The sequence below is a fragment of the Labeo rohita genome, chromosome 24, assembly GCF_022985175.1.
Source record: "Labeo rohita strain BAU-BD-2019 chromosome 24, IGBB_LRoh.1.0, whole genome shotgun sequence".
Taxonomy (NCBI): domain Eukaryota; kingdom Metazoa; phylum Chordata; class Actinopteri; order Cypriniformes; family Cyprinidae; genus Labeo; species Labeo rohita.
Window position 1 is genome coordinate 16,680,837 of NC_066892.1, and position 15,875 is coordinate 16,696,711.

General features: G+C 36.8%; 1 protein-coding gene and 1 non-coding gene across 3 annotated transcripts; both read left to right on the forward strand.

Moving 5' to 3' along the window:
* Positions 1-12,591, forward strand: klhl15 (kelch-like family member 15). 2 transcript variants are annotated; one of them, XM_051098650.1, is made up of 5 exons: positions 212-267; positions 4,890-4,971; positions 5,226-5,323; positions 7,225-7,936; positions 10,105-12,591. In XM_051098650.1, exons 3-5 carry the CDS (start codon positions 5,304-5,306, stop codon positions 11,212-11,214), a joined length of 1,842 nt encoding a protein of 613 aa, XP_050954607.1. In that variant the 5' UTR covers positions 212-267; positions 4,890-4,971; positions 5,226-5,303; the 3' UTR covers positions 11,215-12,591. The 2 variants fall into 2 exon arrangements, with proteins under 2 accessions (XP_050954606.1, XP_050954607.1); XM_051098649.1 differs by lacking the exon at positions 5,226-5,323 and having other exon boundaries at positions 1-267.
* Positions 12,592-14,856: 2,265 nt separating this feature from the next.
* trnat-agu (transfer RNA threonine (anticodon AGU)) lies at positions 14,857-14,930 on the forward strand. The gene has a single exon. It is a non-coding gene; the product is annotated as a tRNA-Thr (tRNA).
* Positions 14,931-15,875: the final 945 nt, after the last annotated feature.

Genomic DNA, 15,875 nt, shown 5'->3' on the forward strand with positions numbered 1-15,875 from the left:
CGACAAATGTTCGGGAAATGACGTCAGTGCAGACAATAATATGGCGTCTACGATCGCTGTGGAGGCTATAGACAAACAACATTTAGCGATTCAGTCTAAATAACACACGTTTATTGTCACCTAAAGACGTCAATGGGCAGCATATCTCCATCGATAATGAGATATCATATTTAATTTCTCCGGTCTTTGTCTAACACCAGCACTCCATGTCCGAAGGACCTCGGGCTCCCTGGTCGAAGCGGGGTTGCGTGGAGTCGCATCGCCGAGGTAAAACCCTACTAGAATCATTTCGTTTCCCACACAACGTTGTCCTGCTTATTATCGTAGCCATTGTGACATAATGTAGCAGAAAACAACACAATTGTTACATATGTAGTGGGTTGACAGTCGCTGGGACGTGTCAGCGGTAATTATTGCCTGTCTCTCATATTGACCTAGTGAGCTCCCTAGGTAGACAGCATGTTTAGGCATCATATTCGCGTTAGGATTCAGAGAGTATAAATGCTGTCTAGATAGACAGCTCACTAGGTTTCAAGCCACCCCCGGTGTTAATGTCCAGTCGCTTGTAGATAGTTATTAAAGATTTGTAGGAACAAAACAATAGCAATGACTGCAAAATCAAAACATGTCATTAAGAAGCCCATAATACGGGCTTTTCTTTGAGTCAGGCAGGTTTTGTTTTTGTGTCTTGTTTGCTGAGGATCTGAACACGAGGTCATTTGAAGTTTAGAGGATTTAAAAACCACGATGAGTCAAATGTAATGTTGAACACTGCTAAAACACCCATTTGTTATTAAGTTTATTATTTACTAGAAGGACAGACTTTTCTGTAAATTACTTATTAGTAACTTACACTGTCAGTCAAAAACAAGGCTGCGTTTATTATCAGTAATACAGAAAAAACTGTAATATTGTGAAATATTATTACAACTTAAAATAACTCTTTTGTGTTTTAATATATTTTAAAATGTCATTTATTCCTGTGATGGTAAAGCTGAATTTTCAGCAGCTATAATTTTAGTATTCAGTGTCACATGATCCTTTAGAAATCATTCTAATGTGCTGATTTTTGGTGCTCAAAAAAAAAAATCTTATCAATATTGAAAACCATTGAAACCATCATACGTTTTTTCAGGATTCTTTGATGAACATGAAGTTCAAAAGAACAGCATTTGTTTGAAATGTTTTGGAACAGTACGATTTTTTTATTTCTTTATTAATTGTCGGTTATTTTAATACACATGCGCATATAAATACAGTCTCAGCTATACAGTAAGAAATAATGGGAAATATACAAACAAGTAAACAAATTAACACAATCAGGCTAGGGACTAAATATGCACCATAAAATAGACAGTCAAGAGAAATTATTAATGTAGCACCAAAAAGGTGTCCATAACTGCCAAAAATCATCAGACTTTTGATGTATATCATAGGTGAGTTTCTCGAGAGGAAATAGTGTACATGCTTGAGACAACCACATTTTAAAAGATGGTATCTGAGGAGATGACCACAATAGAAGTATACATTTCTTTGCCAGATAAACCAAAATTAGAAACAAGTGTTTGGTGTGGAAGTCCAACACATTCTCTGCTCCACCATATAATAAATAAAATTCCAGAGAAAAACACAATTTTAACTTAAAGAGCCTTTGCAGAAAATTATGTACTTTCTTCCAAAAAGAAATGATTTTGTCACAATACCAAAAACAGTGAAGGAATGTTCCTTTGCATTTTTTACAGTTAAAACAAAGATCAGAGGAGTTTCTGTAAATCTTTTTCAGACGTAAAGGTGTAAGATAAACTCTGTTAATGAATTTATAATTGAGTTCATGAATACCCAATGAAGTACATTTAGAGAACAAATTGTTACATATTTCAGACCAATCTGTATCTTCAGTTTCGTGACCTAAATCTTTTTCCCCACACACTCTTTAAACTCTCGAAAGAAGATGTACATGAGTAAGATAGAGCTTTGTATATTTTGGATATTAACCCCTTGGAAAAACTGCTCGTTACAATTTGCTCTATGGCAGCAAGTTCAAATCTCAATTTACCCTTATCAGACAAAGATTTTATGAAATGACGCAGCTGAAGGTATTTTAAAAAATTGGATTGCGGTATGTTATACTGGTTGGAAATTTCTTGGAAAGATTTTAGTGTACTGCCTGTAAAGAGGCACGATAACTTTAGAATCCCTAATTTAGACCAATCTGAAAGGCCAATATTTTGTAAAGATACAGGGAAATCAGGATTAAAAGCAATAGGCGAAAACAAAGTGATATTAGCTGGAATTTTAAAATACTTTTTTATGTCTCCCCATGTCAAAAGAGTGTTTGAGATGATGAAATTTGTTGAAGCGCATTCAAGTTCTTTAATATTTATAATAAAAGGCAGGAATTTTATTGGGAGAGGAGCACAGGCTGTTGCCTCCATGTTGAACCATCTAGAGTCTGTCCTTTCGCTGTACCAGCTGACCATATGCTTCACCTGTGCTGACCAAAAGTAAAGCCGTAAATTTGGTAAAGCGACTCCTCCCATTTCTTTTGGTTTCATTAATTTGTTAAGGCTAATTCTGGGCATTTTATGGTCCCAGATAAATTTAGAAAAGTGCTTAATAATGTCTTTAAAAAAAGTATTAGGTAAGTACCAAGGAAGGGATTGAAATAAATATAAAAATTTAGGGAGAATATTCATTCTAATCACATTAATCCTACCCAAAAAAGAAATAGGGGAACAGTACGATTTTTAATGTTTTTTAAAGAAACTATTCTGCTTACCAAGCCTGCATTTATTTGATCCGAAATACAGCAAAAGCAGTAACGTTGTGAAATCATTTTACTATTTAAAATAACAGCTTTCTATTTGAATGTATTTTAAAATAATCAAGAAACATTTATTGTTATAATTATCAATATTTAAAACCATTGGCAACATTTTTCAAGATTCTTTGATGAATAGAAAAATCCAAAGATCAGCATTTATCCGAAAAAAAAAAAAAAAAAAAAAAAAAAAACCCTTTTTGTAACATTGTACAATATACCATTCAAAATCTTAAGAGTCAGTATGATTTTATTTATTTATTTATTTTGGGAAAGAAATTATAGAAAATAATACTTTTATTTAGCAAGGATGCTTTAAATTGATCAAAAGTGATGGTAAAGACATTTATAATGTTACAAAAGATTTCTATTTCAGAAAAATGCTGTTCTTCTGAACTTTATTCATCAAAGAAACCTAAAAAATTCTACTCAGCTGTTTTCAACAATAATAATAACAATAATAATAATGAATGTTTTTTGCACAGCAAATCAGAATATTAAAATGATTTCTGAAGGATCATATGACTGGAATAATGATGCTAAAAATTCAGCTTTAAAATTTTAAAATATATTCAAATAGAAACCAGTTTCAATTTCAAAATTTGACTGTTTTTGCTGTACTTTGGATCAAATAAATGCAGGCTTAGTGAGCAGAAGAGATTTCTTTAAAAACATTAAAAATCTTACTGTTCAAAACCTTTTGACTGGTAGTGTATTTGTGTTTTGTAATATACATGTTTTACTGTCATTTTTGATCAATTTATTATGTCCTTGTTTAATAAAAGTATTAACTGTTTTCAAATAAAATCTTACTGACCTCATACTTTTAAACAGTAGCGTATTTGTAAAAATAAATAAAATATAACATAAAATAAAAAATTCCAAATTTTTGTTTCACAAATTCCAAATAGTCCATTTGTTTTCTTTTGTCTGATCTATCTACTGTTTGTGAACATAGCTTTTATACTGTCTAATGTACATCATGAGTCCCTCACTTCACATATATGCACTTGCTCAGCCTTGCAATAAGAAAATTCCAAACATTTTTATACACCATATCAGATGTTGCTCTGTGTTTTCTGAATGAGTAACATTTGATATGTTCTTTTTAACTCTTTAGCAGAACATTTTCAAATGTGTGTTAGGAGAAGCTCATTTCCAGAACAAAAATTTACAGATGATGTACTCACCCCCTTGTCATCTAAGATGTTCATGTATTTCTTCAGTCGTAAAGAAATTATGTTTCTTGAGGAAAACGTTTCAGGTATGTTCTCCATATAGTGGACTTCTGTGGTGCCCGTGAGTTTGAACTTCCAAAATGAAGCTTAAATGCAGCTTCAAAGGGCTCTAAATGATCCCATATCCAGAGAATCAAATGGTTATTTTCAAAAATATTTTATGGTTTATATAATTTTTAACCTCAAATGCTCGACTTGTCTAGCTCTGCAATGCGCATGCATAGTCTGTGTAATCCGGGTCAATACAATTAGGGTAAGTCCAAAAACTCCCATCTCATTTTCTACTCCAACTTTAAAATTGTCCTACATCGCTGCAGAAGTACAGACCCAGTGTTTACAAAGTAAACATGCAAAGAAGATTGTTTTTCGACGTACCCTAATTGTGTTGACCCGGATTACACAGAATTTTCACACGCATCGCAGAGCTACACAAGATGAGCATTTGAGGTTAAAAAGCATATAAATTGATTTTTTTTAATTATATAATTGTAAATAACTGATCGTTTCGCTAGATAAGACCCTGTCTTTCTCATCTGGGATCGTTTAGAGCCATTTTAAACTGCATTTTGGAAGTTCATACTCACTGGCACCATAGAAATCCACTATATGGAGAAGATCTCTTAAATGTTTTCCTTAAGAAACATAATTTCTTTACGACTGATGAAAGACACAAACATCTTGGATGACAATGGGGTTAGTAAACTATCTGTAAATGTTTGTTCTGGAAGTGAACTACTTCTTTAACAATGGGTAAATTACATAATAATAACAACACAGAAATGAAAGAATATCTGTCAGTTTACCAGCGTGTGGATGTCATCTCTTTTTAGAGCAGGGCAAGTACAAACAGAGGAAATGTGAACGTCCCTTCAGCGCAGTGAAGCCGACGGTTGGCCAGGAGGCCTCTAAAAGGTAATATCATAAAATCATCGCCGTTTACTTTTCTACAAGTCACAATAACTGGCTTGCTGTTCTGCACAAATATGGTGTAGTTTCCTTATGCAAGCAGGAATATATTTTGTCAAAGTATTATACCTCCATTTATAAGTAATTGTTTCTTGTTCACACAGTGGGACATTGAGTTGTTGGTGCATCTTTAGTGTTTTAGTCTGTTGGTAATTTTCACGTTATTTTAATGATTGGGGCTTGTTCGATTTGTCATTTAGGTGAATATCTTCAGAATTTAATTTCCTACGGACACAAGAGGTACTGTCCTCTGATTGGCTCGGACACCCCCCTGTGACATGCCCGTGGCCAATCAGAGGTGAGTGTGCTGTGTGTGTATGTGTGCAGTAGAGGGGGAGTGTGTGGGGGAGCTTTGAGATAGAGTTTGGCTTTCAGCAGCAGAAACTGAAGTGCTGAGGTGTGAAAGTTCTTGAAGTCCTTCCAGAGTCTTTATTAAAATCTGGCATGTTTTTTCACCATCTATTATTCTCTAAAATACAAATAGTTCAGACAATTTGGTTGATAAAGGGCTTGAGAATATGCTGTTCAGTTCAATGAGCATGTAATTAAAGATATGGATCATTTTATCTTGTTTTGAGGTGATCGTTCACCCAAAAATGACAATCCTCTCATCAGTTGTGCTACGTTCAAAAGTTTGGGGTCGTGATGTTTTTTTTTTTTTTTTAGTTTTAGTTTTTGAAAAATCTCTTAAGCTCACCAAAGCTTATTTCATCAAAATTACAATAAAAACACTAATATTGTGAAAAATTACAATTTAATTAAAAATGTAAACTACCAATCAAAAGTGTTTTTGTTTTTTAAAGAAGTCTCTTCTGCTCACCAAGTACAGCAAAAACAGTAAAATTTTGAAATATTTGTTACTATTTAAAATAACTGTTTTCTATTTGAATATATTTTAACATGTAATTTATTCCTGTGATTTCAAAGCTGAATTTTTCATTACTCCAGTCACATGATCCTTCAGAAATCATTCTAATATTCTGATTTGCTGCTCAAAAATATTTATTATGTTGAAAACAGCTGTGTAGAATTTTTCAGGTTTTTTGATGAATAGAAAGTTCAAAAGAACAGTATTTATCTGAAGCATTTTTAAATGTCTTTATGATCATTTTTGATCAATTAAAAGCATCCTTGCTAAATAAAAGTATTACTTTCTATAATTTCTTTCCCAAAAAAGCTTTTTATTTCAGATAAATGCTGATCTGAGCAAATTTTTTACTCAACTGTTTTAAATATTATTAATAATAATAATGTTTCTTGAACAGCAAATCAGCATATCAGAATGATTTTTGAAGAATCTTGTGACACTGAAGACTGGGATAAAATTTAGCTTTGATCACGGGAATAAATTACATTTTAAATTATATTCAAATAGAAAGCAGTTATTTTAAATGGTAAAAATATTTACATTTTGTTGCTGTACTTTGGATCAAATAAATGCAGGCGTGGTGAGCAGAAGAGACTTCTTTTTAAAAAAAATTAAAAATGTTACTGTTCAAAAACTTTTGACTGGTAGTGTATTTTTACATCTAATTATTCTTGTGATGGCAAAGCTGAATTTTCAGCAGCAGTTGCTGTAGTTTTCATGATCCCATGATCCTTTAGAAATCATTCTAATATTCTGAATTGGTGCGCTAGAAACCTTTCTTACTAATATCAATGTTATAAACAGTTGTGATGCTTCATATTTTTAAGATTCCATGAGAAATAGTTCAAAAGAAAAGCATTTATTTGGAATAAAAATCTTTTGTAACATTTATGTCACTTTTGATCAATTTAATGCACCAATGCAGAATAGGAAAAAAAGTCAAACTGAACCCAGACTTTTAAATGATGCACTAATTTTCATCTCATTCCAAACTTTTTCTATCAGATAACATTAATGTTGTCCCCACCAATGTAGTCCCCACTAATTGTCATCTTATGGGCTTTTTTTTTTGTGTGTTTCAAAATGATAACAGTTTTCATTTTTGGGTGAACTGCCCCTTTAAGAGGCTTTTCCAATCCTGTTGATTGATATTGAACTCCGAGATGAGACAAATCAGTCTTATTTCTATCAAATACTTAAGAGAAAGCGGTAAATCGCCTGTCTCTCCATCACAGTTATGGTCTTCCCAGCCTTGCAGAGATGACCAGCTGAATTGGGACATATTGACTCCTCTTGACACGTCATTTATAAGAGCGTTTGTGTCTCTGCAGGTGCCTAATGGCGGGGGATGTGGAGGTGTACCTTTCCCAAGTGCATGACGGCAGCGTGTCGTCAGGCTTCAGAGCCTTGTATGAGGAGCGACTGCTGCTCGATGTCACTCTGCTCATCGAGGAGCACCACTTCCAGGCGCACAAGGCTCTGTTAGCGACGCAAAGCGACTATTTCCGGGTCATGTTCACGGCCGACATGCGGGAACGTGACCAGGATAAGATTCACATGAAGGGGTTGACGGCAGCCGGGTTTGGTCACGTCCTTCGCTTCATGTACTACGGTTCTTTGGAGTTGAGCATGCTCACGGTGCAGGAGATCCTGCAGGCCGCCATGTACGTTCAACTCACCGAGGCTGTAGAGTTCTGCTGCTCCTTCCTGCTGGCCAAGATCTGCTTGGAGAACTGTGCCGAGGTCATGCGCTTGCTGGAAGACTTCAGCGTCGGCGTGGAAGGCGTGCAGGAGCAGCTTGACGCGTTTCTGCTGGAGAACTTTGTGCCCTTGATGGCGCGACCGGACTTCCTGTCTTATCTGAGTTTGGAGAAGTTGATGGCGTATTTGGATAGTGACCAGCTGAGTCGATTTCCAGAAATTGAGCTGTACGAGGCGGTGCAGGCTTGGCTGAGACATGACCGGCGGCGCTGGAGACATACAGATGCGGTCGTGCAGAACCTGCGCTTTTGCCTCATGACTCCTGCCAATATCTTTGAGAAGGTAAAAGCCAAATGGAAACAGGTCAATTTCGCAAAAACATTTTTACACTCACATGAGGTGGTTTTTCAGGCAATCCGAAAAAGAAATATTTTGCAAAACTGCTTTTTCGCATTTACAGGTCACCTTCTGTATGTAAAAGTCACATAATCATTTTTTAATGTACTATAATCTCAAAAAACACCTTAACACTGTAACTGCTTACGCAAGCATTAACTACACAATGCTTGAATAAGGGGTTTTCCTTGCCATTAAAGCTTGGATAACCCGTTATTTACACGGCACAAACCTGTGGAGCTGATTGCGGCCACTCTAGTCAATGCTTGTTTATACCAGGCACGCCGCGGCTCGTTTCAGCTTCAGAAGTGGCTCTCCATGCTGCTTCTGTAAAGATAGATGCCTGCATCTTTTATGATTAAAATGAATGGCTAGTGCAGTGGCTGTTATATACGCAAACCTACCAAGATCCATCGCCATGACTTATTGTGAAAGGAAAAAATCACATTTCAGTCACATAATATCGGTTAATGGTATCATTTTGCAAGTTTTTTTTATCAACGTTTATAAAAAATAGGTTTTGCATAAATCTGTAATGGAAATGCATCTAGTGACAGATAAAAGAGTACACAACAAGAAAATGAAAAATAATTTAATAATCTGGTTGAAAATATGTGTGCTAAGTCTTTGCATTCATGTTGATTTCACGTGGTTTTGCAAAACATTACTATTTAATTCATAATAAAATCATTCTGTTTTTGGTCAGTTGCACCACATGACACTTCACAGCCTGAACTAACTTTGACTTATAAATAATATGATATTTTAAGATACATATTATTATATATTTTATAAGACCCAGTCATGAAGATCTGCAGTGGTCTGCTCTATGATATAATTTCTTTTTTTTCTGCATTAATTTTTTTATTTGGTGAGCAGACGTTTTTCAAATAATAATAAGAATTTTTAAGAATTTATGTATTACTAAAAGTTTATATCTAACTACTTAGGCTGCATTTACACTAGTGCATTTTCGTTTTAAAACACGTAACTTTTGCAACGGTTACGCCTGTTATTTACACTACTCCGGTGTTTTCAACCCTCGAAAATGAAGACTTTTGAAAATGCTGCAGACCCCGTTTTAGTTTGAAACTCCTGGGCTGCGTTTCAGTGTAAACGGACCAAAACGAAGACTTTTGAAAACGATGGCATGGCCGCCCACATTCAATCTGCGTATCCTTGACGAACATGTAAATAATAACATCATGCTCGTTGTACCCATAGATTTCTGCAGGTAGATGCATCATTCGACCACTCCAAGCATGTAGATGCATCCGCCATAGGGCATCTACCTAAACATATCTATGGTTGTACCTGCATGAATGGTCATGTGACAAAGCTTTTTCAGTTGTGTAGTGTAGATGGAGATTGTTTCTGAAACGCTAGTGTAGACGAGGAACGTTTTCATTTTAAAACGCTGTTTTATATGGATTACATAATATGAGAAAATTTGTTTTCTATTTTAATTGGTTTGTTTTAAAATAGACATTTCACTCTCTATTAGATATCTGTATTTTTCATGTCTGTAAGGCAAGTTTACACAGAGTTTCATCCTGTTTGCTTTCATTATTTTACAAAAGCACGTTTCGTTGTTATTGTGAGTGCACACAAATAAATGTAGAGTCTTATTCTAAAGATTTATTACTCTTATCTGTACGACCAAAAATGATGATTTTAAGTGCAAGTGACCGCTCCGGCGCCTCTATCTGTGATGCAGGGTGCGCTCTACTATTCAGCTTCCACACTCCGCACAGACACTTCAATAGCACACGTTTTTCTAGGTTAACATTAGATTGAGCTGCCATTTGGATGTCCTGCTCGATGTACTGTATTACTACATAGACCAGCCATCAACAATGCCCATTTATTTTTCTGCGACTAATAAAATTTTGGTCAACCAAACCTTTTCTTGTTGACTAACAGTTAGTCAACTATTAGGGACAGCTCTAATGCAAACACCATATAAAAGCACATTTTGCATCCAATGTCCAACTCAAAATAGAAAACTTATTTTAAGCTGTAATAATGTCACAGTGTTACTGTTTTTTGACTGCATTTTTGATTATAAAGTGTCAGGTCTCTTGACTTTTACCTGTTTGTTCCTCCCTGCACAGGTGAAGACATCAGAGTTCTACCGTTATTCCCGCCAACTGAGACTGGAAGTAGACCAGGCGCTCAGCTACTTCCATCAGGTGAACGAACAACCGCTGGCGGAAACCAAATCCAACCGCATCAGATCCGTGAGACCCCAGACTGCTGTATTCCGTGGAATGATAGGCCACAGCATGGTCAACAGTAAGATCCTCCTTTTGCACCGGCCTAAAGTGTGGTGGGAACTCGAAGGCCCACAGGTGCCGCTCCGCCCCGATTGCCTGGCCATCGTCAACAACTTCGCTTTCCTATTGGGAGGTGAAGAACTAGGCCCGGATGGCGAATTCCACGCTTCTTCAAAGGTCTACCGTTATGATCCCAGACAGAACTCCTGGCTACGCATGGCCGACATGTCCGTTCCCAGGTCAGAGTTTGCAGTCGGCGTTATCGGGAAGTACATTTACGCCGTCGCGGGTCGCACTCGCGACGAGACGTTTTATTCTACGGAGCGTTACGACATTGTCGAGGACAAGTGGGAGTTTGTAGACCCGTACCCTGTAAACAAGTACGGTCATGAAGGAACTGTGCTTAATGGGAAGTTGTATATCACTGGTGGCATCACCTCCTCTTCCACCTCAAAACAAGTGTGCGTTTTCGACCCGGGACGGGAAGGAACGTCCGAACACCGCACGCGGCGCACGCCGATCCTCACCAACTGCTGGGAGAACAAGTCAAAAATGAACTACGCTCGCTGCTTCCATAAGATGATCTCCCACAATGGGAAGCTGTACGTGTTCGGCGGGGTGTGTGTGATACTGCGTGCCTCTTTCGAGTCCCAGGGCTGCCCTTCGACGGAAGTGTACGACCCAGAGACCGACGAGTGGACTATTTTGGCATCTATGCCTATAGGACGCAGCGGACACGGCGTGGCAGTGTTGGACGAACAGATCATGGTGCTCGGAGGACTTTGCTACAACGGTCATTACAGCGACTCTATCCTCACATTTGACCCTGAGGAAAACAAATGGAAAGAGGACGAGTATCCCAGGATGCCTTGCAAACTGGACGGACTGCAAGTGTGTAGTTTGCACTTCCCAGAATACGTTCTAGAACACGTGAGACGCTGCAGCTGAGTCTTTGTACCTTCCGGACTGTTTAGGAGACAAACGTTTACAGGTGTGACAAGTAATACTAATACTGTAGGCCAGTGCTTATTTAAGAAGAAAACTCCTTTTTAGGCTTTCATTTGTAGAAGGAAAGTCCGAGCATTGGCGTGAAACGAATACAGACGACCTTTTTGCTCATACGTCTGACTCATTGCACTGTAATCATCCTGTAGAGCACATAATACTCTTCATGTTTCGTCACATTGTCTTCTCTGTGACCTTCTTCTATATCCCTTCATTCTCCTCACAGGAAGTCATGTTTTACGCGTGCGTATTTCCACAACAAGTAGTCTGCTGTGTCTAGGAGCGGTTAGAAAAATGAAAAGGAGACTAAACGAAGTAGAGAAACGTTAAAAACGTCCCGTTTTTCTTTCACATTTACTAATCTAAGAATGCATTTGTGCTGATACTAGTGATGTTGTAGTGGATAATGACTGTAATGATTGTACGATGATGTTGACAAGCATTGCACTCGTATAAGGGCGTATATTACGGCTCTACAATAACAACGGTCCTCCACTGCTGACTGCAAAGGGAGAAGGGACGGCAGAGATTAGGGGACGCTTAGTTCCCGCTTCTCCAACCTTTATTAGTTGTGCTTATGCTTATTTTTAACTTATTTATTAAAATGGCAAAGCCTTGCCTTCTTGATCCAATCTGTGTAATGTAATGAACTGATTTCTCTGTGTGTGAGTCTCATTTTGTTTCACCAGCAAAGGGCTAAAGCACATATGCATCCTGTGTTTAATGTCTAATGAACACTAACAGCAGTTCAGACGTTTACTATGTATTCAAATCAGTTGTAGTTAAAGTGGTAGTACACCTATTATTCATTGAGTTGACTTTTGTTTATCTGTGCAATGAGAGTCAGCGGGGTCCAAACAAAAGTTATTTTGGACCCCATTGACTTTCAGTGTATGGAATGACATGGGATTTTTAGGTGAACTGCCCCTTTAAACCAGTTCTTGAAGGTGTTTGGCACTATGTCATTTCCTCACATGTAAGTTCCCGGTTGGTTTGTACTTCCTCAAACACTAACTTTGAGCTTTTGTCTCTTTCGTGTGACATTTCTCGTCCGAAATCCATTATAATTTCATGTACATATAAATGCCAAACTGGTCAACTGTAATAGTCAGACGCAGCGGTAGATTTTAACCTCATCTTGTTATCCTTTAGCAGAATAACAGGCAATTATTCCACTCTTATAATAATAACCCATAGCCCTGTATCTTGTTCTTGAGAGGAGTATAATCAAATTGCGAACTTGTTTACCAGAATCTGGTGATTCACTGGTATTTGAAGACTTTGTAATTAATTTCCAGAAATAAATGTTCATACTGTCCAGCTCTCTGGGTTTCCTAATTGAATGCAAGCACCTGCTGTGTTGCTGTATTTGGGTTTAGCGTGTATTTGAGCCTCTGCCTTCTCTAGATATCAACATCTTATCCTGGGGGTTTATCCCCGTAAGAGGATCCACCAGCAGGACGGGGGTTGCGACACTAAGCCTGTTCTCCAGCTTGTGTGTCGCCATGTCTGACAGAAGAGCAACGTGGTGCTATATTGAGAAAAATGCATTCCTGTAGCTCAAAGAGTAAATGCATGCTGATAGCAATGCCAAGGTCATAAGATAAATTCCCTGGGAATGCATGAGCTGATTAAAAAATGTGTTCTTTTAATGCAATGCAAGTCCTGTTAGATGAAATTGTCTGCCAAATGTGTAAAAAAAAAAAAAAAGTGTGGAAAGATGCCTGGTTGGTATTTTTGGTCATAGTCTTTTGAAGTCCTCTTTTGAAATTATCCACCTTCCCTGGTGAAAAAAAACAGCATATGCTGGTAGGTATGTTTTGATGCTGGGATGCTGGTTAGGTAGGTTTGTCATAAACCTTTGCTGGTTTATGCTGGTCCTTAGCTGGTTTAAGCTGGTCCTTAGCTGGTTTAAGTTGGTCCTTTGCTGGTTTTTGCTGGTCACGTTGCTGGTCAAGGACCAGCATGAACCAGCAAAGGACCAGCTTAAACCAGCATCAAAACCTACCTAACCAACATTCCAGCATCAAAACATACCTACCAGCATATGATAGTTTTTTCACCAGGGTTTTTCCTCAATGCAGAAGTACGCCTATAGGTGAGACTTCCGGTTCATTTTATATTTTCACGACGCGTCATCAAATCGGCCATATTGGCGGCACTGAATGGAAACAATGCCACTGAACCAAATGAAACTTGCATATTTTGCTGATTATTGGAGCTGAAAATGGTAAATTATTGTCATGTTTTGGGCTGTACTAATCGGTCGGACCAGGAAAAATATTTGGAGTACTATAGACTGCCAAAAGTTACAACGAATCAAGGAGAATTTGTGATTGGCCAAACTGAACCAGGATTTCCAGAGCAAGAATCTTGACTACATGTGTGTTTGTTTTTATAATTTCCGGTCAGGTAGGTGAAATATTAGGCTAATATCTTACTACAGCTCATATCTATCTTTACGACCTAATAACTTTAGTTTGTCAAAATATTGCGTCTTACCTGCTTACTATGTCCTTCTCTATGATTTAGCAGCTTCCATGCGTTTTTTTGTGGTTTAGACAGCATGAATTAGCAGAACAACATATTCAGTAGTACATTAAAAAATGCAATCAATGCTGTTGTTTACATCCGAGTATCGCCAATATGGCCGCGATGCGGGTAACTGAACAAATCGTGACGCAAGTGCAAATCCTCTATAGGGAAATAACGAGAAGAATAACAGCACACAGTAAATGGTAATATTGTTTGCTCTACAGTGTGTTAATAATTAAGATAATACATTATAATCGTATGGCAAAACACACCAATTTGCAATATCAAGCAGAAAATCCATCTGTTTTGCACGGCTAAAATGAGGCCGGGGCGCACCCAAAAAACAAAAAAAAAAAACAAATACAAATACTCACTCTTACAGGAAGAAAAAGGTGGATAAACACATAACTTTGCAGAAAGAAGCTCAAGTAAAACTGTCTTCCTTATAATAATAAACACTATTGCACAGTTTAATTTAATCCTGAATATTCATTTTGCCAGATATATTTTGTAAATGCCTTTATATTATCCTTTTTGGTCTGAATTCATCGTAGCAATTTTATTAAATCCACTTCTGCCTCAAGGTAACGTTCATAAAAAAGGTAATTAACAGCAATTAATTAATTATTTCCACATAAACGCAACCTTTTTCCCACTTTGTTATAATGGACAACCAATTGCCTTGGTTTCGTGAGTGTAGTATTATATCTGATCAGTGGTTTTAGTCAAAAAAGTGATATTGTGCAATCAACTGAACATGGGTAGATTAGAAATAAACGCGTGCGTTGTTAATGTCAATTAGAGCATTAAAGCAAAACTGAACGGGACAAACCATAACATGCGTTGATCGTGTCAGAATATTACACGTCACGAAAGTTAAGATAAAGGTTGTGTGAACTCCTCTGGCTATTACAGACATTATAATTATGATTTGGTAAGTGATAAAGTGTGTTAGACAAAAAGACGCCGATTAGTAAATAAACGCCGGAAGCGAAAGAACTACTGATTTCCGCTCAGGAAAAAAGGCTGTAGTATTGCCAATGCGCACGTGGCGCCGTGGCTTAGTTGGTTAAAGCGCCTGTCTAGTAAACAGGAGATCCTGGGTTCGAATCCCAGCGGTGCCTTTTGGGTGGGATTTACTGAACATTTACTACTGCACTAATATTTATTATTTATTACATTTCTCCCAGGTCTGGTCATTTTAATGTCTGCTTTTGGTTAGGCACATACATAGCTACAAAAAAAAAAAATAAATAAATATGTATAACAGGTAAGTATCATAGGGCCTGCTTAAAATTCAGAGTCAAACAATTATTAAACACAAACCAAATAATAAAACAGCAACAACGGTGTCATACGAAAATATTTTACCATTGTTTTGAGCAACAGAATCTTCAATAACTTTACAATATATATATATTGTAGTAATGTGTAACATATATTACATAACACTATAATCAAATGATTATAAAATTGTCTACTCTTGCTTTACAGCTGACCCTTGTAAGAAGATATTAATGTTAACTTGTTTCTCTCAACAGTAATTTTAGTTTGAATGACAAAAGCTTGTTTGCTGTCTTTTGTAGTGCAGAGCTTTTTCTGAAGAAATCAAAATCAGTTACAGTACGCCCTCTGCTGGCAACAATAGAGACGTTCATTTTGACGTTGCATTCAACGTAATACATTAAATATTTGACTTTTAGAAATTAATTTGTCAAACCATTTGTCGTTTGTCGTAAAATTTGAGAAAAGCAGTCACAGCATCTAAAATGCATGCTCTCTTTTATACATCGTTATGCATGTCTGTCTACAATTTATATAATTTCATATATAACTTCAAATAAAACTTCAAACGCTATATGTATTTATTATTTTAAATAGCGTTTAATCTAAAATGTATTATTTAAAATAATTATTATTACAGCAGAGAACGTTTAGATTTGTAATAGGACGACCAGGAACTGTAAATATAAGCGTGCAGTGCACGATACGCAATGTTACAAATATATAACACTGTAAATCATATCTGCGCACATCTATAAATCCATATACTTTCAGCTAAAATTCTT

What these genes read in the sequence shown, in the direction of transcription:
- klhl15 (XM_051098649.1), top strand. Translation starts at nt 207, where the DNA reads ATGTCCGAAGGACCTCGGGCTCCCTGGTCGAAGCGGGGTTGCGTGGAG. An exon ending in GGCCAGGAGGCCTCTAAAAG is followed by an intron (nt 4,972 to 7,224) that starts GTAATATCATAA and finishes GTGTCTCTGCAG; the next exon opens with GTGCCTAATGGCGGGGGATG. An exon ending in CTGCCAATATCTTTGAGAAG is followed by an intron (nt 7,937 to 10,104) that starts GTAAAAGCCAAA and finishes CTCCCTGCACAG; the next exon opens with GTGAAGACATCAGAGTTCTA.